The sequence below is a fragment of the Syngnathoides biaculeatus genome, chromosome 8 (genome assembly GCF_019802595.1).
Source record: "Syngnathoides biaculeatus isolate LvHL_M chromosome 8, ASM1980259v1, whole genome shotgun sequence".
NCBI classification, from domain to species: domain Eukaryota; kingdom Metazoa; phylum Chordata; class Actinopteri; order Syngnathiformes; family Syngnathidae; genus Syngnathoides; species Syngnathoides biaculeatus.
In genome coordinates this window covers 24,259,229-24,284,352 of record NC_084647.1, presented here as the reverse complement: position 1 = coordinate 24,284,352, position 25,124 = coordinate 24,259,229, and the positions used below count along the sequence as shown (strand labels likewise).

Genomic DNA, 25,124 nt, shown 5'->3' with positions numbered 1-25,124 from the left:
TTTAGGCTTTTCCTGTAGGTGTCAACCAAGTGTAGTTTTGGCGAAAGAAACCTCACAAATTCGCGAAGAAGAAGTTTGATTGCTGCCAAATATGGTCATAAACACCGGCTTCACTCGCTGGCTAAACTACTCCTGAAGTGAGTGCAGTATCTTTACATGCTATGAGACAAAACATGCTAATTATCCTCGTATATTATTGTCATTAAGGTAAGATCTCTACAAATACAGATCAGACACCATAGAATAATTAACTTGTGAACTGTGACATTTGATCAATTAAAAGCGGTGTGTGATTGTTTTTGTGTCGTACTGTAGAACCGAGCGTCACGATGCTCTGATAGGACATTGAGAAAATGTCGGGATGCCCTGTGCCCTTTCTCCAACCACCACCACCACCACCTCCACCCGCACCTCCACACTCAGTAGACAAAAAGAAGAAGTTGTATCAGACGATAGGAGGCAGCCGGAGCCCAGTGGAAGGAGACAACACGGAGCCCCTCCTGCTCATTCGGCAGAGGGAGAGAAGGTGAAAGCAGGACACTGTAATGAGCACCATTCAATGCTACAAGTGTGAAAAAAGGGGTCCTTCGTCTGCATCGAATAGATCCGATGAGATTAAGAGATTGAGATCACTTGCATGCATGCATTACAGGCACAAAAGAATGCCCTTTCTCATACTGCAAAGGGGGGAAAAAGTCAAGTTAATTATGTAATTTAAAGATTAAAAAAAATGATGTTCGTCGTATTTTTATGCTTTAAGTACTCCCATCCATCCATTTTCCAAGATACGTATCCTCACAAGGGTCACGGGATTGCCGGTGTGACGGTCTGAGCTCTCCCACGTGCCGAAACTCTCCTTTTGATTAATGCGCATGTTACTAACAGGGGAACTCTTGGTACGTAGCAGACGCTTACTGGTCTCATAATTCCCCTTCTTCTACATAGAGCTAGCTAACATACGTTATATCCTAACCATAATCTAATGTTAATAAAAACAAAAATGGATAAAAAGATATCCATGTATATATGCACGTTCGGTGCGTTCGTCTTTCTGAAACGTCCATTGCATTAATCATAAGGAGACTTTTCAGTGCTGGGAGCGCTCAGACAGTCACACCGGAGCCTATCTCAACTATCTTCAGACAAGAGGCAGGGTACAACGTAAACTGGTTGACAGTTTTTGATTTAGACTACCCTTCACAATGCAGCCGTATGGGAGGCACAAGCCAGTAGCTCAGTCCAAAGTCCAGATAAATGCTGGGGGTTGCACCAGGAAGGGCATCCTGCTTCAAAGGGCATCCTGCTTCAAACTTTGTCAGACAAATGAAGGTTCATATTTTATACATATAATGTACAGATCAATTCAAAGAATTCAATACCTGATCAGTCGTGGCCCGCGTTAACAGCGGTCACGAATTGAAGAACCTGGTCCAAGCAGGTTGGAACACCTGGCGGAAGGTGTCTGGTGTGTTATGTGACATAACAGTCTCTACTAGGATGAAGGGCAAAGTTTGTAAAACAGCGGTGAGGCCGGCCATGATGTACGGATTGGAGACGGTGGCACCGAAGAGACAACAGGAAGCAGAACTGGAGGTGGCAGAAATGAAGATGTTGAAGTTCTCCCTAGGAGTGAGCAGGTTGGATAAGATTAGAAATGAGATCATGAGAGGGACAGCCGAGGGTCAATGTTTTGGAGACAAAGCTCGAGAGAGCAGACTTGGATGGTTTGAACAAGTCCAGAGGTGAGAGAGTGAGTATATTGGTAGAAGGTTGATGAGGATGGAGCTGCCAGGCAAGAGAGCTTTGGGTGAGGCCCAAAGGAAAAGATGATACTAGCAAATACAAATTGGTTTATAACGACAACAGTATTAATAGGTTGCACAGTGGCCTCCTGGTTAGCATATCCAATTCACACTTCTGAGGATCTGATTTCAAATCTGGCCTCACCTGTGTTGAGTCTAGATGTTCTCCTCCTGCCTCCCTTGGTTTTCCCCAGGCACCCCAAATGATAGCTTAGCATGGTAGCTTACTTGAAGTCTCGAATTACCCCATAAATGTGAATGTTTATTTGTTTATAAGTCCACTGAGATTGGCTGGCGACCACTTCAACCTCTCGCCCAGATTCAACTGATATAGGCTCCAGCACTCCCACGACCTACTGAGGATAAGTGGTACGGAAAATGGATGGATGGATATTATTATCGTTATTGTTACTTAAGCACAAATATAATTTGCAAATTCCCATCTAATTTCATTTATTATTGTGTAAGTAACATATATTAACTTTTATTACATTCTAACTTTTTATTGTTGTGTGTTTCCTCTACATTTAAATTGTTTTCCCCTGTTTTTTTTTTCTTTTAAATGCTTGAGTATTTTAGTGTAACTCTTTTCCCGTGCATAAAAGCAGCAATTCCATTATAAAGTGTAATTTGCATGTCATGTCGTTCAGTTTCAGCCGAGCTCTCCACTGGACTCTGGTTAACGCGTACGTGCCTTCTCTCATCCAAGACGGCCCACAGTAAGTGTGCAATGCTCGACTAGTCCCGTCATGCTCTGCTTTTGACTGATAGCATACTTATCTAATAGTGGAAACTCAAAATACTTTCACGTTGGCGTCATTATTCGGCCTAGTGTGTTTGCCAGGGTGTGACTGGACGCAGACTGTGTTCTTCTGTTTGTCTTGTAGGTGCGGCCTGGTGGCCTTGTGGATGGCTGCTCACCTGCTGCGAGCGTCCGTTGACATGGACGCCGTAGTTCAGGCTGCGCTTGGCCGAGGCTTCACAGCGCAGGGTGAAATGTTCTCAGGTAAACAAGATGTACAACAAGGGAGTGCGCGTGGTTTTCAGGGTTACTTCTCCCAAATACTGGAACACTCTCAAACTGACTGCAGAAATTCTTTCATACAGACTACTGCAACACTCTCCCACACTGCTACAATAGTGATACACATGGGAAACGCTCTCTCACTCACGACTAAAACACTCCCACACACACAATACTGAAATGCTCTCTTACGCACAAGTGAAATGCCCTCATGCACAGCTGAAATAGAAGTTTTACTGGTAATCCTTTTCAGAGCATTTTACTTATGTGTCTGTGTGAGTGTTCATGCAAAGGCTCGATTACACGGGACACCATTCATGCCCAGCGGTGATTTCTCAGATTTTTCCTCGTGTGGTGAAGAAATAGCAGTATTGGTTGATCGGGAAGACGGAGGAATACTTCCACACACAGCAGTGAGCGGCTGCGCCGCTTGGCCACTCGGTTGATCGAGAAGATGGAGGAATACTTCCATACACAGCCGTGAGCTGTCTGTCCCCCGCATAACACGTGCCACTCACACATTTTTCCTCCACATTGTGGAGGATGGGCCGACATCGAAGGATCAAAAGGCGACGTCTCTATGAACGCTTGGCTGCCACGAGCCAGTTATCCCTGTGCTAACTTTTCTGACACTTCCTGCTTGAAACCCACATGCGGACATCCTCTGTCCCGCGCGCCTACGGGCTCAGGACCAGGCTGGAGGTGGAGAGCTCAATCGCGCAGCGCGCCGTCCCACAGCTGCCGCCGCGCCGGGTCCTGGTTGATAATGAGAATCGAATGAGACGCCTGCAGGCTAACTATTTACGCAGCCCGCGGCGGAGTGAGCGGCACCGCCCACGGCTGCGTATGAAAGTATACCTCCATCTTCCCAATAACCCATACTGCGATTTCTTCGTCAGATAAGGATAAATCCGAGAAATCGGCGCTGGGCATAAATGGCGTCCCGTGTAATCGAGCCTTTGTTGCGGCACGGTACACATCACATCCGCGCACGTAAGTCATCTGACTCGCGAAAATTGCAGCGTCCCTGAAAATTCGTAATTGTCGATAAAAATCTTTTCAAAACACTATTAAATGAGAGAGGATTTAACATCACATTGTCAAAATAGAGTACATCTTATATGACCTATTGGATACATTGTTCATGCAAACCAGTGGATTTTCCCTTTAAATATTGGCCGTGAGAATGTTTTAACGTGTGAGTGGAAAACAATCCTTAGTGTGTGCATGAGAGCGTTTCAGGAGTGTGCATGAAAATAGAATGAGACTTTGAGTGCTTCAGGAGTTTGTATACAATGGAGCATTTCAGTGGTTGGTTGTAAATGAAAAGAAATTGTGTGTGAGAGATAATCCTGAACTACTATATGCCCCTGAAACCCCCAACCCTCCCCCATACTTTTCTTTGTCAGCTAGAAACATGGCGTTGTTGGCCGAGGAGGTGTGTGGGTGCAAAGCGGAGCTGCTGTCAGGTGGTTTGAGTGGCAACAACGCCACCAAGATCATCACACACTTATGGAGCAGACAGCCTGTTCTCATCCCGTATCTTTTTCAAATAAATAAAATAAATAAACAAAACATTACAGTACACGTGTAATGTGCATAACTGAAAGGAGAGAGCCATTTTGCATATAGCTCTTCTCCTTATTAGAGTCGTGCTCGCACTGGATGGAGCCTATCCCAGCAGGCACTTCAGTGAGCCAATTATATGGATACAAGCTATTGAGAAGTTGTTTTTGAAAAAGTTTAAATGTACTTTAAATAAGAAAATGTGTACCTTGACACTTGCCATCAAGATATGATGAAGACTACAACCACGAGCCCTGCCAGCGTGGTGGCCACAGGGCGCACTGGGCTGTGGCCTCCGGTAAAACATGAAGGCCATGTTATTATGTCGTACAATTAATGTAATTGAGAATGGAAAAAAAATTAAAACAAATTCATACATTGTAGTCGCAAGAGATGCTGATTACAAATGTATTCATGACCGTTACAGGTGTTTTGCTAGTTAAAATTGGCTTGGTTTAGATCAGCAGGGAGCACCCATCACTTTCTTTAACTTGCCCAGGTGTTCTCCTGGGTGTCAACAAAGGGAGCACGGACACAGAGCCCACTCAGCCCGACCTCACTCTGCCGTGGGTTCACCTGCGAAGGGACTCCAGCACTTCCTCCACATCATGTCACGCTGAAGACATCTCGCATCCCAGAGAAGTTTACATCCTGGCCAAACAGGGCAAAAGTTTGCGCTACCAACTGTGGAGTCTGGACAGTGTCGCCCGTAGCAACGAGCAGCTGAAGGGCATGGACCCGCAGAGATGCGGCGACGGGACACAGTATATGCTTCCCCAAGGTGGCGTGGAAGCCGGTTTGGCTGGTCAAGCAGTTTTGCTGCACATAAGCACACGGTGTGATCGTGTGGCACACAAACAAGAATCATGCTTCAGTTGATGAAGAAGATATGGTTAAAAGCTCACCAGTGATGGAGTTTGGTTCACAATGCTCAATCAATGAATGCCATTTATAGTCATCATATGAAACTGTACAATGAGATTGGATAGCCTCTCCTGCGTCAGTGCATACATAATGGAAAAACAAATAAAAATACATGTTTAAAATGGAATGCATAAAAGGTATTGCTCAAGATATTGGAATCATTGTGCCTGTGTATTAATAGCGTGGCTAGAAGATAAGATGAATGTTCACCCAGAAAAAAATCTGTTCCTCACTCTGTTGGTTTTTTGCTTTTGTGCATTTGTACCGCTTTCCAGATTGCAGCAGCTCAAAATGTTGATAACCAGGGTGTTTAGTGTCCTTAATATTGTTCCGAGCTCTGCTGAGGCACCAAGAGGAATAAATGTCTGGCACGAAGGGGAGAGGGCAGTCAATGATGTTCTGCATTGCTTTGAATGTCCTTTCAAGCTCTGCTCTTATCGGCCGAGTGTCGCCGAGGCAATTAAAGGCGAGCAAAGAAACTGTTGAACTAATCAGCCCATGACTCGCTTTTATCTCCTGGTGTCGGATCACAGCCTCAAGTTTGTGAGGCTCTGCAGACCCTGCCACACCTCCTGAGGTCTGTTGTTGGGAAGATCAGAAATACTGTATTGACATGGCCAAAGTACTCTATTGTACACTTCATCCTTTAGCAGAAATATCTTCTGGTTTTAACCAAAGTGTTAAATTTCCTGTTTGTTTGTTTTTATTTATTTTTTGTAATCCAAAATGGCCATATTGGAACAAGGTTCACTTCACCTTTTTTTCTTTCCACCACATGATTCCTAGCAGAATCAAGGAAAATGATTGTTTTAAGTATGCTGAAGATTGTTGTGCTTTTTCTTCATTTCAGAGTATCAGTAGACATTTTAATGGCATTGGACAGAAATGGGAGAATTTCGCTCAATGGTTGTCTTTTGTACAACGCTGTCAATTTTAGTTCTCAGATCACCATATCGACATGCTAGCAATAGCAATGGCATGCTAATTTGTACTTTTAAATGGATACTTATTAAAAAAAAAAAAAGGTGGCACGGTGGATCAGCTGGTAAAGCGTTGGCCTCACAGTTCTGAGGACCTGGGTTCAATCCCTGCCCCGCCTGTGTGGAGTTTGCATGTTCTCCCTGCGCCTGCGTGGGTTTCCTCCCACATCCCAAAAACATGGAACATTAATTGGACACTCTAAATTGCCCCGAGGTGTGATTGTGAGTGTGGTTGTTTGTCTCTATGTTCCCTGTGATTGGCCGGCAACCAGTTCAGGGTGTACTCCGCCTCCTGCTTGTTGACAGCCTGGATAGGCTCCAGCACTCCCTGCGACGCTCGTGAGGATAAGCGGCAAAGAAGATGGATGGATGGACTTGTTAAAAAGAAATAAGTAAAAGTACTGATTCAAGTATTTAAAAATGGTGACTAAAATGTATTTTTAGTACAAAATTTAAAGTTAACTATCAAAAATTATACATAATGCCTCTTCTAAACCAACTTAGTGCTTGTATTGAAAGTACAAAAAAATAAAAACACATTGCATGTCACATTAAGCTAGGACTGACTCAACTTTGATGCTATCAAACAGTTTGAACTTTTTCCCGTAGAATTATACACATACACACACACACACACACACACACACACACACATTATTCCCATAGCATTATACACACATTCACAAACTATATACTTGATAAGTCTATTACTGAATGAAGTGCTACACTCTTTAAATTCAACAGACGATCAAATTATTTCCTGTACTGCATATAATTAAATTCATTTTTGTAAACGAAAACTCCAACCTTATGAGGGTAAGCAGGTCAGATAATGGATGGATGGGAAAAAAAAATCCACTCTCTGAAAAGTCTTATTTCCAGTTTATTGCAATCCATTACCTTCATGGCAAAAAGAAAGCAAAAAAAGTATGTGTATGTAACCTGTTGCTGCAGTTTCCCTGCTTAAAAATACCCTTGTGCTTATAGAATATAAACATTACTATATCCAGTTTCCTTATATTACAAAGCACCCAGTTAGGAGGAGGAGCGGGGGAAAAGAACCGGTTAGCTCTTATACATGGATGGAAGTATTATAATACTTTGTAAACAAGTCAATGTTGACTTTTTAGAGATGACTGATTTCCTTGTGTGTATTATCAGCACACACGCTGTCAAAGACAAGGTCATCTACTGTCGATCAATCAAACAGCAGCAGACATTTCTTTTCAACCGTGGATAAAGGTATTGCTGTCGTTTAAACTTTCGTATGGCTTTACAGTCACTTTGAGAAGTTTTTAAAACGTCGCAGTTCTTTCGGGTGCGTGTTTGTAAATCCAACGGGAATGCTGCTTCCAAGCTTGAAGTTTGAGGCACAGCTCATTTTGATCGTTGGCTTCCGTGAGGATGCAAAGTGCAACAAGTTCCAAACCTGGTTGCAAAGTTGAATTTCGATCCGTAAAGATGAAAAAAAAAAAAAAAGGGAGAAGGAAAAATAGCAGAAATGGTCTTTCTTTTAAAAATGTAGGCACATAAATTGTACAAGGAAGGTAAGCGGATTATATAAAGGCCAAAAAAATTAAATACATTGTTATTTACAGTTGGTTGGTTGACACATGGTTGAATAACCAGTGTTTTAGTGTTGCCATGTGTTTTAATGCGAACCGTGAAACGAGGCAAAAATAACCTCAGAGGAGGCAACAAGCTGCCTCATGTTGACTACTTGAAGAACAAGGCTGCAATCCACTTAGCCATAAAAGTCCTATCTTGCATTAAGTGGAGCGAGTCCGCAATCTCCACCTCTTCCAGTTTTTCCATGGAGAGGTTTCGGCGGTCACCGGCTCACGGCGCCTTAGCCAGCATGGACCCGAAGATGTCTATGAGGTTGTCCAGCCCCCACATGTAGCCGTCCTCTTGGTTGCCCTCCACCCAGGGGGTCCGGTGGTCTAGGGTCCTATGGGCAGGCAGGGGCACCGTCTTGCCAAAGTCGATCATCCACACGCGGGCCTTCCCCGAGTTGTCGTGCACAAACAGAAGAGAGCTCCCCACCACCTGAAAAATCAGAGGGAAAGGTACTCACTGTAAAAAAAATAAAAAAGTACTATGGTAAAATAGAAGTACTGATTAAGCTCTGAATAAAAAAAAAAACACTAAAATATACAAAATCAAAAACAACCACCAAAGATATAAAATAGAGTTGTGCCTTGATATATCGGTTTAATTTGTTCCTTGTATACACTCATAACTACAAATACACTCAAATCATCTTTCCCCATTCAAATGAAAGGAAATCCCATTAGATCTGTTCTATCCTACCCAAAAACTGATAAAAGGTTGTCTTGAGAAAAAAATATGCTCTATAATACTGGACTTCATAAAAACATGCTGAAATGACAGTTTTTTTACATTTTCTTTTTTTTTTTGCTTCAATTCAGTGGAGATTGCACTGCTCTTTGCTGTGTGCGTGACTTGGCCACCAGAGGGCAGTATCATACAGCTCTTTGAATATACAGTACATTAGCTAGAACAGGCTCCAGCACTCCCGCGACCCTTGTGAGGATAAGCGGCTTGGAGAATAAATGGATGGATGGATGGATGGGTACAGTGACTCCTCAGTAAGCCTCAAAGTTTAAAGAAGCTATGCTTGTGAGTATTGTTATCATCAGTGGTACGCATAAAATTTCCGTAACAAAGAACAAAACAACAGTAACAGTCTGCTTGAACAAATGGACCTAAATGACCGGATGATCCATTTTAATATGCTGCAAAATCAATAGAGAAAGCGGCGTCGTTGGTAGCGTGTGGACCAAAGAGGAATGGTGAGGACGTCATCACAGGCTGTGACTAAAACGGGACTAATCACGAGATGATTTCCACCAACTTTTTTTTTTTTTTACTTGTGCACGTCAAGCGATGTAGAGGTGCTGCGTGGGCTAACGTGTAGGTCACGTGATGCAATGCGGGCGATCTCGACCGCGGAATTATATAGTGGCTTTAACAACTCTTAACTATTGGGAGTGGCATCAATCGCGAAGAGACCCTTTAAAAAAAAAAAAAAAGTAACTATTCATGATCTGCTAAACTGCTACTTCTTGTGAAATGAGTTAAATTGAGTTCACTGCCACCACTAGCGTTCGTATCTGAAATTTTTGCTCGCACGTCAAAGCCAAAACATCAGACACAAAGTCACTTGTCTCAAATTCGAAAGTTGGATTTCTCCGATCACCAGACACCACTATAGCCGTTTTGATCATTTGGCACAAAAGAAAAGACTGGATACTAGTTTCTTTTATTAACTTACAGTTATAGTGCTTATAATGAGAAGAAGATGGGATCCATGGGGGTGGGGTGTAATCACATTTCTTTTTTTAACCAGGAGCTCACAGGCATTGATTGACTCAACGTACTGTCAAAAACGCGTTCCCACAGCTTTGCTAGAGTAAAATAAAAATGCTGAATTAGCTAAGGATAACTGGGAAAAAAATACCCCTTACTTGTACTTTTTGTGCTTTTGTCAAATGGATAGATCATTTAAGGCTTGAAGACTCAAGAATCATGCCTAAACATAATATTAAACTATTCTTTTCAATTAGGCCATGAATGGGGAATATCTTGCTTTTCTGAATCTGTTTCCCCCATCAATCAAAAGCTCAATCACTAGTAAACAAGCCTTTATGACCAAGTAAGGAGTAGAAAGTCCACCCATTCATTTTCTTAGCCGCTTATCCTTACAGGGGTCGGGGGGAGTGCTGTAGGCTCCAGCACTCCTGCCCAGTTGTCATTGGGCAGGAGGCAGGGCACACTGAACTGGTTGCCAGCCAATCACAGGGTACATGGAGACAAACAGTTGGACTCACAATCACACCTAGGCGCATTTTAAAGTGTCCAATTAATGTTGCGTGTTTTTGGGGTGTGGGAGGAAACCGGAGTGCCTAGAGAAAACCCACGCAGGCATGGGGAGAATATGCAAACTCCACACAGGCGGGTTTGTGATGGGACCCGGCACCTTAGAACTGTGAGGCCAAAGATTTCCAGCAGAACCATCGTGCCGCCAGTAGAAAGTCTCTGCTTTCAAATATTCATAAAAAGGCTTAAAAGTACAAAATAAATACTCAAAGTACAGATAGAGTTGTACCTTGACTAGTGCAGAGTGCAATTTTTCTCTTTAAAGATACGTTTAAAAAATATTTGTGGGTTAGTTTTTGTGGGGCGGGAACAGATTGATTGCATTTCCATTGATTTGAATGAGAAAAGATGATTTGAGATACAACAAGTGTTTAGAGTTACGAGCGTAGTCACAGAAAAAATGACAATGTAAAGTCAAAGCACCACTGCAAAATCTGCTTTGGTGCATTAACTCAGTACTTTTAAAGTACTTTATGCCACAGTGAGGGATACACATAGATAGCATGGAAGCAAGTCACGGTGAAATATCGCCAAATCTCAAAACTCAGCTGACAGGTTTGTTTAGGAATGTTTGTTTGTGTGTGTGTGTGTGTGTGTGTGTTACCTCGTGAGTTTTGAAGAAATGTGACTGCTCCAGCACTGAACGCAACTCCTCCAGTCGCTGCAAGTACAGCTTCTAAATGAAAGAAAGGAAAAAGAACCAAAGTCTCAAAATGGAGTTTGACTGACCGCTAGACGAATTTCTTTACACAGGAAATGATGGAACCGCCAAAGTCCAATTCTACATAACTGGTACCATTTGAAAACTTCTGGGGGTGGGGGATATGCATCAAACGAAAAATCTAAAGCTCATCTATTTTCCTGTGTGACGAGACCATTGTGTCTTTTTCTTTTTTTCCCACAGGAGGGCATCAGCAACAGCAAAGATTAAAGTGCGATGATGAATAAAGAACAGAAAATGAAGCTTACTTCGACATAAGGGCATGTGTGCCGGAAAAGTACAACAACAAACTCCCATCCTCCCCAAAAAAAGTGTGATTAAATGTGTAAATGAAGAGAAATGCCAAGAAAACAAAAGGAAACTCTTTTAATCCGGCCCTGAACAATTACATTTTTACATATGACTTTGTTGACACAAATCAAAAATAAAACCTACTTAACACTCTAAAATATTTGACAATGGATTTCACTTTTGCAATAAAGTTCATATTTCCCACACACCATCAAGCGGCATGGGTGGGGCATTAACAATACATATTCTGATGCATACAATTCCCACAAAAAGTCAGATGACAGCATCACACTGTAAACACTTGCCTATTCCCTTTCCATTAAATTGATCTCAAAAGGTGAGTAGTTTGATTTTAGTGTATCTTATTTTACCATGTGTTTTTAGGGGGGGTGCACCATGGTTAAGATTAGTGCTGCAAAAAGAAATCAATCAGTTTCAATTGTGAAAAAAAATGCTAATAATGTCTCTCTTAAAATGGCACCGACAGTGGAAACGCACCAGGGTCTGAGTGTTTCCATCGACAAAGTCCTCCAGGGCCTGCATCACTTGCTCCTTGAGTTTGGTGGTCTTGAAATTGGTGTTGCAGGTGCCATCAGCTTTCTGGAGAAAAAAAGAAACAGGGAGGGTCATCATTCAATTTAAATATTCCCCCCGAGCCTACTCCAAATTGGTGAAAATGTAATTTTCTCTCAAAATAAATAAGTGGAATCCATTATGGGAGAAAGTTTCAATACAATGAAATACAGGAAATGTGAAGTCCTACGAATACTTTCTAAGATGGCCTGTAAATGTCAGTTTGCTGATTACGGACCTTGATGCCCTCGATGCGGAAGCCCAGCGTGGCCGTGGAGCTGAGCGTCTCCCTCCACTGCATGTATCTGGGCTTAAGCACGCCCTGCTGGACCCTCTCCTGCTCAGTGGGGGCCCCGGGGTCCACAGCGATCATCTTGTCGTACATGTCCTTGCGCAAGCGTGGGTGCTCTCTGGCTTTCATCAGCTCCTCCTCCAAGTAAGTCCTTGATGATGGGAGAAAAAGCCACAGTTTTTTTAAATGACTTGTTTATTTTGTGCATAATTGTGTCCACAATGAAACAAAGACGGAATAATAAAATGCCACTGATGCCATACAAAACATTTTCCAGGAAATCTACCTCTAAGTCATGTGCATGACATCATGGGATCTATTATGCTACGACACAAGACCTCAGTTCAGCAAACGTCAAATGTTTAGCCATGTGAGTGTTTTGCTTTTTCTTTGGATTTTCCGTAAAAGAACCTATGATTGCACACCACAGGTGACATCAACTCATATTTACAGCACTACATGGTGTAGATTTTCTGACAAACTATGCACCACGGTGGGTAATATTTAACACGTCTGCCTCACTGGACTCAAATCTGAGCGCTTGTGTTCCGACCAATTGCAGGGCACATATAGGCAAACAACCCCTTGATTCAATCCCATAACCTCTCTACTCTAAGGCAGACATGCTGACCATCGTGGCAGCAATTGAGGAAGTATTGTGTCGAAATGTGGACCAGATTTGACTTCAGGATTAGAAAATTCCAGTGAAGCAGTACTTAATAAGAGAACACTACATTGCATCAGACCGCAAAAATGTCAACCTTTTTCAAGTACAGTTTATTTACCTTGTCTTTTGTTTGACTTTAGCTTATTGATTGAGCATTGTCTGAAACATCTGCTTGATTAGGTTGAATGTTTTTTAGGAAAATTCAGCTCCGCTGCATGAATTACATAATCGGTGTGACGTGTTGAGAGGGGGTGCCAAAACTTGTATTTGGCAATTATTGTATAAAGTAATCCATAGTTACATATATTGTGGTTGAGACTTTGTAACCCCGACTCCTCCATGATTTCTCACTGGAACGTACATATTTTTATATGTCAAGCCAACCATTTATGTTTTTTTAATTGTATTCTTCTGAAGATCTGTAAATATTCTCCTCTGCTGTGACCATGGAAAATGTATTGTCAGGAGTGATGTCCAATCTTTCCAAAATTTCACTTTGAGCTGGAGTTTTTGGAAAGTTTGGGTATCATTATTCTAGTAAGAGGTGACTGTTATAGAAACTGTGAGAAATGGGTTTCTAGAGAAGATTCAGAACTGCAGTAACATAAAATAAAAATTAGTTTGCAGTAAGCGTGGATAGTCAATGAATCTCCCAAAACATTTGTTTTTATCAAAACTAAAGTGAGAATGTTGAGGTTGAAAGTGCCTTTGTATTCATCAAGGCAGACTACTGATAAAGTAACCTTCACAATTGATGCGTTCGGTATTTTGAAGTGTTTTCTTCTCACCTGCTGCCCATCTTACAGTCCATGATGGACGGCGAGTCAAAATCAGCTAGCAGATCGTCCATCAGGTTGTAGTCCTGCTCGTCTCTCTGCACCACCCCATAATAACCAGGCACGTATGGCTTAAGGCTGTCCTTCATCAGTTTCTGGAGGCACTGCTGCTCGCACTCGCAGTAGCGCTTTAACAGGCGGCCGTTTTCGCCGGCCTTAAAGTTACCTGATGAAAACAAGTTGAGGTTGGCGAAAGCTTATGTTGGAGGACTGGACAGGCAAGCGGTTCATGGACACACCTGCGTGACCGGCGAGCTGCACCCACGGGTAGCGCTTCTTGAAGGACACGACGAAGGGGGACCAGTGCACCATAGTCTTCAACTTGTGCCACGATTTATTCTAGAAATGACACAGAAGGGCGTCATTGTCAAAATCTAACTTAAAGCTCTCTCTGGGTATTCTGCCTCCCTGAGAAAAGAGTGGGCAAAATGCACTAACACACACACACACACCTTAGTAGACATTGGTCAGATCCTCCCCTTTAAGGCCAGACGAGGCGCACTCACAAAGCCCATTCATAAAACATTTACTAAAGTGTGGTGTCGTAAAACAGAGCCTTACTGTCTAAAACTCGGTTTTATCTGGGGAGCAATGACAGTGTTCAGTTGGGGCTTTGACGCAAGCAACAAATTAGAGTGCATGTGTGTGCACAAGACAAATCAAATGGACAGTGTGTACCACCACCGTTCTTTATTTTGATATCTACAGTCCTCTTATTTATTTATTTATTTTTATATCAACCTATGTGATTTGGAGGCCCTGTTCCAAAATTGACCAAGACAGGCAACAGGGTGAGAACATGAAAGCCAAAGATGAGAAACAAGAAAATAATCTTTCAAATTATAGTCGCAAAACCTGTGCTGACGTCTACCCTCCTATCACTGCCCTGTTTACATTCCGGGCTATCGCAGCTCTCCTTGCGTGCATTCTTTCCACAGCTGCTGTGTTGAAATTCTGTCACAATAAAACAGTCATACGGCAATATCCGCACCGAGCGGAAACAGCGACCTTTTGTTTATCTGACAACGAGGCTAAATTTGACTTAGAGCTGTTTTGTGACTCCAAAAAATTAAATAACTCTGTCAACCGACTGGCAAAAGTTACACTAAGAAGATTAGGAAGGATTTCATGAATACAACTGAATCGCCAAAGTGAAACACAATCAGATGTTTGTTTTTCACATTGGAGATAATATGAAGTGAATCAATTTGCTCCAGGTTCAAAACTGCTGCCATCATAAAAACTTCATTACTGTAATCTACAATCTATTCTTACATACGACCAGACTCCAAAGTTGCATTGTTGTAAAATAAAGAAAAATGGTTTTCATTATTTAAAATGGTCGCAGTGACACGAAAAGTTTTGCATCAGTCCAAATTTAAATGAAACAGAAAATGCTCATCCATATGATCAGGTAAATACACAGTCCAGTGCATTTAAAAAGTCAATACAACCCTGTTTAAATGCTAGTTTTTAATGATATAGAAAAAAAATGAGACCAAAATAAATTTAAAAAAAGATTCCACCTTTAATGTGATCAATAACTGGGACATTGTGGTTGCAGTAATAGTGCACACCCACATAACTGAGGCCGTGGGTGTGTTCAGTTAATCAATCAAATTCAAACTCAAGTTAAGTGAGATCCAAAAACACATTTCAGATGTTCTAGTAGTTGTTTCCTGACTTTTTTCATTTCTAGCAGATTCCTTAAGCTTTTGTGCTAACACTGAATAGTGTTTGGAGCTGTTCATAATTCTGTCCACTATGACTAAGACACCAGGTCCATCTGAAGCAAAACAAACCCTAACCATGATGCTGCCACTACCAAGCTGTTCTTTTGGTGATGAGCAGAGTTGTGCTTGCTCCAGACTTTCCTTTTGCAATAATGGTCACACAATTAGCACAAAAACACGTTATCTGAACAGGGGTGTGTAAACTTTTTATCCCCTGTACATAGTTGTAATTTAAGGGAATCAAACCAAAACATTAGAGTTTGCATCTTACCAGAGAGCTGCTCAGGTTCTTGAAATAAAGATTAAGCTGTGAATCATGAGTGACTCGTTGCCACCTGTGCATTTAGCCTTCAAATTTCATCCTCGGATTACTCTCGACAAAGCACGTCACAGCCGAGAATGCGTGACGAAAGACACGCGTCAAACATCTTGCAGAATGTTTCCCTGAAAAAGCCTTTTTCCTCTTGAACTTTTGACACCGACTTGTGACCAGGGCTCCAGCACAACATGTGAAAACCCTTCAGTCACCCTTTTCTTTTCTGAATAGAATTTGAGTAGGATGGGCATTTGGATAAACCATTCAAGGGAAAAAAATTACAAGTAATTACTTGATTCACTATTATTTAAAAATATGTGTTATTAAGAATCGTATGGAACAGTATTATGCAGGTAAATATGTGCCACTAGTATTTGAATTAAAAATGCCACTGAAATTTTTATGTTGTATTTTTGTATACATATTTTGACTACATATTAAAATTCACAGTTATTTCAAAGTGATCACACTTTCAATAGCTGTATTTCAGTTTAACTTTTCAATGTTAACAAATTCTGCATATTAAAAAAAAAAAAAAAAAAAAAAAAAAAAAAATCAACCTTTCAAAATTCAAACCTAATATTTTCAGTCTCCTGAGATTCAACTGGCTAAAGTTTGCGGTCTGAAATTCAAAGTCTAAATTCAGTGTAAAAAAATGCAGGGTTACTTCAGGTCACAGAGATTTGCTAACGATGTCAGATCACAACACCCAGCCAATCCAGTTACACTTTCTTTGTCACGTGATTGAGAAAATTTGTTATTTCAGATTTATGAAAGTTATGAACTATTAATCAGTAGATAAGAAGTTTCTCGCAGTTTCTAAAAGGTCGGTGACCCCCGCCATAAAAGCGTTAACATGGACTTTAACACTATTTTGGGGAAAAAAGCCCCAAAAACATAAATCATATCTATTATACAAATCTGTAATAATACACCGCCTTCTGCCCAAAGACAGCTGGGTTCGGCTCCCGCGTTCCCGCCACCCTTGTGAGGAGAAGCGGCTAAGTAAATGGATGGATGTTATAATTTGGATACACCCCTCGACTTTTTAAAACCTTGCTTTCCGATTTCAGTGCATAGGCTCAGAAAACCATTGTCACTCCTTTTACCACTCTTCAGATTTCTTATATTGTACCATTACTGGCTAGAATGGGTGACAACGTGACACAGTCCTGGTAAGTTACTTCCCCGAAAGTGGTCAATGGAGAAAAAAAAAATTGCAAAATTCTCCAATGTGGACCAATTAAGAAAGTGTTCCCAAACACACGCACTAACTAACACACTAAGTATGGCAGGTCAGTGTGGCTCCATCTTTCCGAACACACTCACTAAATCTGTTGAACAATAGAAATCGCTATGTGGAACTGGGAAGGAAAAAAAAAAAAAAACACAGACTTTGCTATGTTTAGACTTGATCATTGTTTGTTTTTTGTAACAGACATTATAGCCAGTACATTAATAGCTCAATGCATCCATTTCTAATATTAATCCTATTCAGGGTGCGTTCCAGCTGCATTTGGGCCCCAATAAATGACAGGGCACATACTGACAAAACAACCATTCACACTTTTCAGTTGACAATCAATCTAAAATGCACATTTTTGGAACATGAAGAATATCCATGCAACCAAAGAAGGCAATATGCAAATCCTCACAAGGGTTGTGGGAGTGCTGGAGCTTATTCCACCTATCACTGGGCAGGGAGTGGAGTACACTCTGAACTGCTTGCCAGGCAATCAAAGTAATTAAATATACTATCAAACACATTTTTTACCATCAAACTTTTGGTGTTCTGTCAGAAGAGTACAATTTCCTTAATAATTTCAAATACACTTAATGGACAGATGTGTTGGAAGTCAGAAAGATAAAGCACACACACACACACACACACACACAACACACACACACACACACACACGTTCACATTCACACACAGCCCCAGTGACAAAACAAGAACAAATTTCTTCACCATCAGAAAAGGGTCTCCACTGGTGGGCCTCAGTAGGGTAGTGTGGCTCCCTCTACTCTTGGAATCCTCCCCAAACATATTTTCCTCTCGCCGTTAGTTAACGTGTCTTCTGTTGTTCTCTCAGTCAACATGTGCAGGCTTGTGCTGCCTCCTTCAGAATCCTGTCCTGTCAAAGCTTAACATCGAGTTCTTTACCACCTTCTTTGTGGGTGAATTACAAATACAATAGGTTCCATTCCCACTTCTTTACAGGCTGTCTTTTTTTTCCCCCCATATCGACCAAGACAGCTTTGTTCTTCCTTCTCTCGCTTTCTTTACCATCGCGCCAGTCTTCTTTGTTCTGTCTCATCCCATAATCCCCCCCCGCCCAATATTGAGCCCCAACATGGAGCCAATCTCTTAGCAGATACAAGACAAAGCAGGGCTAAGAAAAGTGGACCTCCATTCCATCCCTCTGTGGCAAATTCTACACTGGTCTGCGAACCTACAGGAGGCATCCGCGTCAGTGCTAAATGTGTAGCCAAGCCAAAATTGTGAAAATGTTGTGAGTTGAGCAAGGGTGAGTGAAGTTACAAGAAATAAATGGAATTCAATGTAATGTATGAGTTATGGAAAGATGTGCGCGTGCTCACGCATGCGCTCGTATGCAGAACCTGTCAGACGACTGTATTCAGCAAAAGGAGCGAATGCACGCTGTGCACTCAGGCACACACACGCACTTTATATCAAAACCACATCCCGTTGCCCCACATTGTCCGAGCTGTTGACATGCACAAATGTATTGTGGCAGTTGAGCACCAATTACAAGACACAAGGAACGACGTTTGATCAGGGAGGCTATTCTTAATTGATTAGTTAGGAATATATATATATATATATATATATGCATGTATAAAAAAGTAACTCAATTAGTAAAATAAATACATTAAATGTATATACTGTAAGATTATTTATTTTACATTTGATCATTTACAATAAATCATTTAGCCAATTGCTTAACAGTATAACTGAAAAATATAAATAGATATAAAATGGTTTAATAATTGTAATAATTTTGTTTCAAAATATTTACAATTAATTAAAAAAAATTATGATGTATTAAAATATATATGCATGTCAGATTTTAATTTATTAACATTTTTATTTTACTATTCAGAAAAAATTAATACCTCAATATATATATCCATCCATTTTCTAGCCACTTATCCTCACAAGGGTCACGGAAGTGCTGGAGCCAATCTCAGCTGTCTTTGGGCAGGAGGCAGGGTACACCCTGAATTGGTTGTCAGCCAATCGCAAGGACAACAGACGCACTGACAATCACACCTAGGGGCAATTTAGGGTCTCCAATCATTGCATGTTTATATTTTGAAAAACAATAATTAAAAAAAATGAACAATGAATTTTAATTATTGATTTATTTCAGGGGGAAATCTACAATTAGTCAAACAAATAGTACAGGATTCTTGCTAATGTACTGTAAATGATCTGTGGGCTTGGACTAAAGAACAGACCAAGCCGCGTGTCACCCGCAGACCAAACGGTCTAAATTTTCCCATAGGTGTTAATGTGAGCGTGAAGTGTCTGTCATTTGTCTACGTCTGCCTGCAACTGGACTGGTGTCCTCTCACACCAAATCAGATGGCATAGGCTCTCCCGGTCACCCGCCATCCTAATGAGGACAAGTGCTACAGAATATGGATTAATAGGGAAGCCCATAATTAATTAATTGTTATGAATTTGGATACTTGGGTCTGTAATTCACTCACTTTGAACTACGCAGGTTTAGGCCGACACCATGCTAAAATTCTCCTGAAAAACAATATTTAACTTCAACTGAGCCTATTTTTTTTTTTTTTTTATATTCAGTCAAGTGCTGATTCATAATGTCAAACATAGATTGTGGACATGCATACTGTATTTGTCCTGACTGCTCGGGTAAACACGTATCAATAGAAAAATCGTAATTTACTCATTAATTAAGAACAATGACAATAGTAATAATGAAATAGTTTCATGAAAAATGTGAAGTGAATCCTCTCCCAAACAGCAACAATCTACCTCTCAGTGTTCATTATGTCTGTCACTTATCAAATTTAAGGGTGAGAACATTATACTATAAACTACATTTTACTATGTACGATTAAATTATTTTCGACACTGGCAATTATGAACGTCAAAAACATTGTTTGTACAGTTAAGAAATGTTTTACATTGTTGACAATTTGATTGGAATAATTAGTTTCATTTCCATTATTTCAAATGGGTAAATTATTCAACTGCAACCTACTACACTCCATTTAAATAGTATCTTTATAAAATCAAAACTCAATATTCAAGAAAATGATGCTTCCCTTCCAGACTGACAGGCAAGTCCCATCTGTTCCTGTCGTCTACTTTTTTTTGTTTGTTTAAGAAATGTTAACTCTCAGTTTATACACAGTACTTAGCTGGCCCAAGTAGGAAGAACTTTATCAGACAGTATTAAGAACATTTCAGAATCTACAAAATAACATTTCAAGTTATAGCCATGACTGGAACAGGTTTGCCACGACAGAGGGGGTGTTTCCTGTTGCTTACAATAACTATTTGCCACTTGTCTTGCTTCTGGGTCCTAATTTGCTCTTGTGACTAATTTAATGGATTTCAATGAGGCTCGTGGGAATGATGAGTTTTGCATAACCACAGAAACCAAGTCTGGCTGGAAAGTATGTCATGTAAAAAGGGAAGCATCACATGTATGCTACATTTTAAGTTTCAGTGTGTGTAATCTTATCTCGGTTTACACCATTTTTCCTCTTCTATTCTCTTGCACTTGGTCTGTGAAAATATCTTTTACTAAAATGCTGAATATGTATAGTGGCAGAGTGGCATCATACATTGATAATGACTACATTAACAACTAAATGCAACATTGTCAGTGATAGTAAATAATGTTGGTGCTAAGCTATTCTCACCACATGGAGAAGGGAAAAAAAAAGTACCATATATGGCAAAGACGCTGCCTAGCAACCGGCTTCGCCTTCAGCTCAATTTTCCATGACACACACGCTCAACTTGGAGTACGAGACACCATCACTTCGACGGCGTATGCGTGTCTCTGCGTGTGTGAGCGAGTTTTTGCAGCCACCAGAGCATACCGAATGTAACAGGTTTGACAGCGAGGCCGAGGCTTTCTTGAAGACAGCGGCAGGCACCAAACACATGTCACTTGCACTTTCTCTTTGGGACACAAAGTTTTTTTTTGGTTTTTTTTACTCAAATAGAAGAAGGACAGAATGTCCCCATTACGGGCTCTTATGAGATTGTTTGTTGCAAAAGCTGAAGTTTGCTCAGGTTCCTCAATTCCTGCCTGTGGATGAAAATGAGTGTCCACTCATTGGCTCGCCAAAGACTGATGCCAGTTTTTCAACTATATTCCTGAACAGAACAAAAAAAAATGTATTTTAATGTTTTGCTTGATTGATATCTAACTAGTCAGGGAAGCCCGTTTTATAAAACGGGAATTGAGTTTGAAATTTTAACTCTTGTTCAAAATCATCACTGAAATTGAAAAACTATCCGCATTCAAGTACTTCATTATACTGAATTGCCTTTAACTGACAAATGGCTTCAGATTATTACTATATACACAAACACAGGGTGTCCCAAATATTTATCATCATTTTACAGCCAATTTTTCATCAAATGATCTCAAATTCTAACAGGATGTGTAAAAATGAACCAAGTTTAATTTATTTTTTATTAGTCGTATTTTCGTGGTAATGAATGGCATTCACAAGCAATGAAAATGCATTTTGTACGTTTTATTTGAATAGGCTTCAACACTGTCAAACCAGAGGGTGCGTTTGTTAAGAAATGTAATAAAAATGAACACCAACTGGAAGACAGATTTGGATATGGCACAAAAAGATCAAAGTGATAATGTTTTTCATGTCACTGGCAGGATACATATTGAACGTTTGTGAAGTTTTGTGAACAGTAAAAATCTGTATGTAACTTGTAAAGTATAATCAATGAATATGTCCTTGGAATTTTTCAAAATCTTATTTGTCAAGGGGAAATACTGTATATTTCATTTGGTTTCCCTGGGACAATGAGTTACTCACATATTCATATATCAAATGATTTACTTTTTAAAAATACCCATTTTGTTTAGCACTGTATGCCAAGAAAAGTAGTCATGAACAAATCTAAGTTTCAAATTTTGTTCTTGCAAATTTGTATTTCATAGGTGAGTTTATATGAAGCAAAGTGTAACATAATCACTTCGACCTCTCAAGCATATAGTATTGAAGAATTTTAAGCACTTGTATAAAATATGCAGCACGGACGCGAGTGGCTAGCACGTCTGCCTCACAATTCTGAGGACCCAGGTTCAAATCCGCCTGTGTGAAGTTTGCATGTTCTCCCCCGTCTGCATGAGTTTTCTCAGGGTACTCTGGTTTACTCCCAAATCCACCCCCTCACTCCCTTCCCAAAAACACTAAACACATGGAGCATAGGTTAATTGAAGACTCCAAATTGCCTGTAGTTGTGAATGTGAGTCCAAATGGTTGTTTGTCCATATGTGCCCTGGAATCAGATGGCGACCAGTTCAGGGTGTACCCCAGTTCTCGCCCAGAGTCAGCTGGGATAGGCTCCAGCACACCAGCAACCCTAGTGAGGATAAGTACTACAAAAAATGGATGGATATATGAAATTCTGGAGATGCTATAGTGGTTTATAATCATTATTGCCGTGGCAACCCCAGATAGCGGTCCATGGACCAGCCTCATCTTGTATTGGTGCGACAATTGAGTGGAGGGCTGCTATCCTTGGAGCTCAGACCATGTTTATGGCAAAGCACAATTTGTATACAATAACTGATATAAGTTGGAGCGTTTTCCTTGAACTTCTCAACATAACTATCGACTGTTTTGGACTTCCCACAGGAGTTTAAATTGTAGCTTAAACTTTGTGTCTGTATGGATCACCACTTGTGCTTTTAAAGGATTTGTTTTGATCAGGGTTTATTCAAAATCCTGACACCATGTAAACAACATCAACCTGTCTAACCCACCAATCCAAGATAGTACAGCCAAGACATAAAATCACCTCTCTCCCTCTAGTAAGCTGATTAAATATTTTGAACATGACTCAGACTGAGAGGAGGAGTTTTGGGTGGCCCCGTGTCCTACCATTTAAAAGAGGCTCAATTAAACCTCTCAGAGTTAACTATCTGACTCAAATATTCCTTACTTTCTGTCTGCAAAAGAGGAAGCTCGAGTTTCAAACTTGGGTGGACCGTTCAGAAGGAACATCATTTAAATTATTACTAATGGAAAATATAGTATGGAAATGAGTGGCTTTTTAATTGTGGGTAGGGCAAGTATGTATTGTCATTCAATGAGGTGGATGAGCTTGAAGGCTGTTTCCACTCGAGGCATCTTGACTTTTCACAATGAAGTGCGCCAGAGATTTTTGTGTCCGTCAATGCCCTTTGTTGATGCTTTAATAACAAATGTGAGGTAAACAGCAACAGTTCTGATTTGGCAAAGTGAGTGACAAAACGAGTTAAACGTGTATGAGAGTTTATAAGTAGTTCACCAACGTCATGTAGGTCATGGGAAAATAGCTCCGGACGAGGAGAGCCTTCTTCAGTTTTAATTCAAACAACATCGATTAAGGTGCTGGAAGCTCAGTGACTTATTGAAAAAGAACACTCAGTGTTGCAGATTTATCTCTACTTACTTACTAAGTTTACCCAGATAACCAATCTCTACCGTATCACTTTATGGCACGCACGCCTCTGATAAAAATGACATTGACTAGAAATAGATATCTATAAAAATGTACACATAAAAACGCTCTATCAAAAGAATGATCACAAGTCTCTTTTTCATTTTCTTCGGTTTTGTTGTAAACCATGATCATTTACTGCAAAGCACAGCAGATCACACTTTTTTTTTTTTAGAACAAGTGCAAATAGTGCTTATTTGAGTACTCGCCGTCCCAAGTAGCAGTACTTAATAATGCTGCTACATCTTGCAGTTGTTATGAACGTATTTAACTTTAATCAAATATGGTTAAGAAACATTACAAAAAGTCCTTAAAAATGCCATACATGTCACTCTATATATTTTTCAGGGAAACAAATGCTCATTAATTACATCTTATTCTCCAACTGAATATTTTTTCCCTCAGGGTTTTGGCACACATTTCACTTAACTTATAACTCAGCATTTTGGTGATGTTGTTTCTCCGCACCAAAACTAGGGACACGATATAAAAAGGAGTACACAGAAAAGAAACAAAGAAGAAGGCATAGTCTGGGGGACATTACTAAGAATCCCACAAGCGTTCCTGGTAAAACACGCTTCGCTTCAACATGACTGGCTCCTTCTTCGCAGTAAAGGCAGGCTCCACAGATCTAACGAAAAGACTTGTTTAAAAAAAAAAGTTTTTTTATGCTTAGATTTCAGGCGAGTGATGAGAGTAAGCTTTTTTTCATGATGGGTTAAGGTTGGGATAAATGTGGGTTATGGTTATTGAGAGACAATGCCATCACGCTTAACTCATATCCTATATTGCCTGTGTTTCAACTACTAAATAAAATATAGAAAAACAAGGGAAAAGAGAACCTTGAGAGAAACACTATTTACAGTATATGATAATACTGACTTGACAAATGAAGTGAGATTTTAATCATACCCTTGGTTACTTCTCTTTAAACACTCACTTAAGTCACCAAAACATCTTGTAAATTTTTCCCATCCCAGAGAAGAGTTGTTAACAACCCAGATGAATCTGAATAAATAAAAAAACTTTGCATAGTATATGAACTCAGACTTCAAAATGGTCAAGAATTGAGTTGTTCTTCAATCTTCCAGACACTGCGGGCATGTCGCTAAATTCTCTGAAAAACCCGAGAACTTTCAGCTGTTAGTGAAATGCGGGCCTCTCACCCGGCTCCTAGGCCAGGAGAAGAGAATTCCCAGCAACAAATATTGTACAAGCTCTCATGGGACGCATTTTTCACTTGCAGCTACGCTGAAGGCCTTTCCGCAATGAACTTGGCAACATCTCACACCGTCAACTTTCCTATTCATTGTGTCTGCTGAGGGGACGTCAGCGCTATTTGACGTGACGGCAAGAGATGCTGCAGTGAAATTAGAATGGAATATTCCAGTTTCCTTTAATGGATCACCTCCTCCTCCTTAAAAATAAACCAAGAAAGGGCTTTCTTTTCTGGCAACAATAAATGCATATTGACAAGTTGGAGTCCACTCAGCAGGGAAAGGCTACCAACATCCTTCGAGCCTGTTGAGTCACCACTTCCAAAAAAGGTATAAAAAGTATATGTCAATGATTCAGGACTATATTGTTTTCAGTCTTTTCATGTTTTCAGTCTTTATCTTCAAATATATTTAATGTACTTACTGTATTTTCCGGATGACAGCGTGCACTGATTTATAGGCCGTACCCACTTAGCGTTATTATTTTTTTTTTTTTTTGCCATACACGAGCCACGCCGGACCATACGCA

General features: G+C 40.4%; 2 protein-coding genes across 2 annotated transcripts in view; one reads left to right on the top strand and one right to left on the bottom strand.

The window, feature by feature from the left end:
• Positions 1–54: 54 nt before the first annotated feature.
• Positions 55–6,157, top strand: actmap (actin maturation protease). Its single transcript, XM_061828241.1, has 7 exons — positions 55–207; positions 316–526; positions 2,453–2,521; positions 2,690–2,808; positions 4,236–4,365; positions 4,620–4,690; positions 4,892–6,157. Exons 2-7 carry the CDS (start codon positions 354–356, stop codon positions 5,269–5,271), a joined length of 942 nt encoding a protein of 313 aa, XP_061684225.1. The 5' UTR covers positions 55–207; positions 316–353; the 3' UTR covers positions 5,272–6,157.
• Positions 6,158–7,159: 1,002 nt separating this feature from the next.
• itpkcb (inositol-trisphosphate 3-kinase Cb) overlaps positions 7,160–25,124 on the bottom strand; it is a 31,190-nt gene continuing 13,225 nt past the window's right edge. Inside the window, exons 4-9 of the mRNA XM_061828123.1 lie at positions 13,819–13,918; positions 13,532–13,745; positions 12,023–12,227; positions 11,710–11,811; positions 10,804–10,875; positions 7,160–8,345 (exon numbers count right to left, since the gene is read on the bottom strand). Coding sequence (XP_061684107.1) covers positions 8,136–8,345; positions 10,804–10,875; positions 11,710–11,811; positions 12,023–12,227; positions 13,532–13,745; positions 13,819–13,918 — 903 coding nt within the window. The 3' untranslated portion in view covers positions 7,160–8,135. The remainder of the gene's footprint in view (positions 8,346–10,803; positions 10,876–11,709; positions 11,812–12,022; positions 12,228–13,531; positions 13,746–13,818; positions 13,919–25,124) is intronic.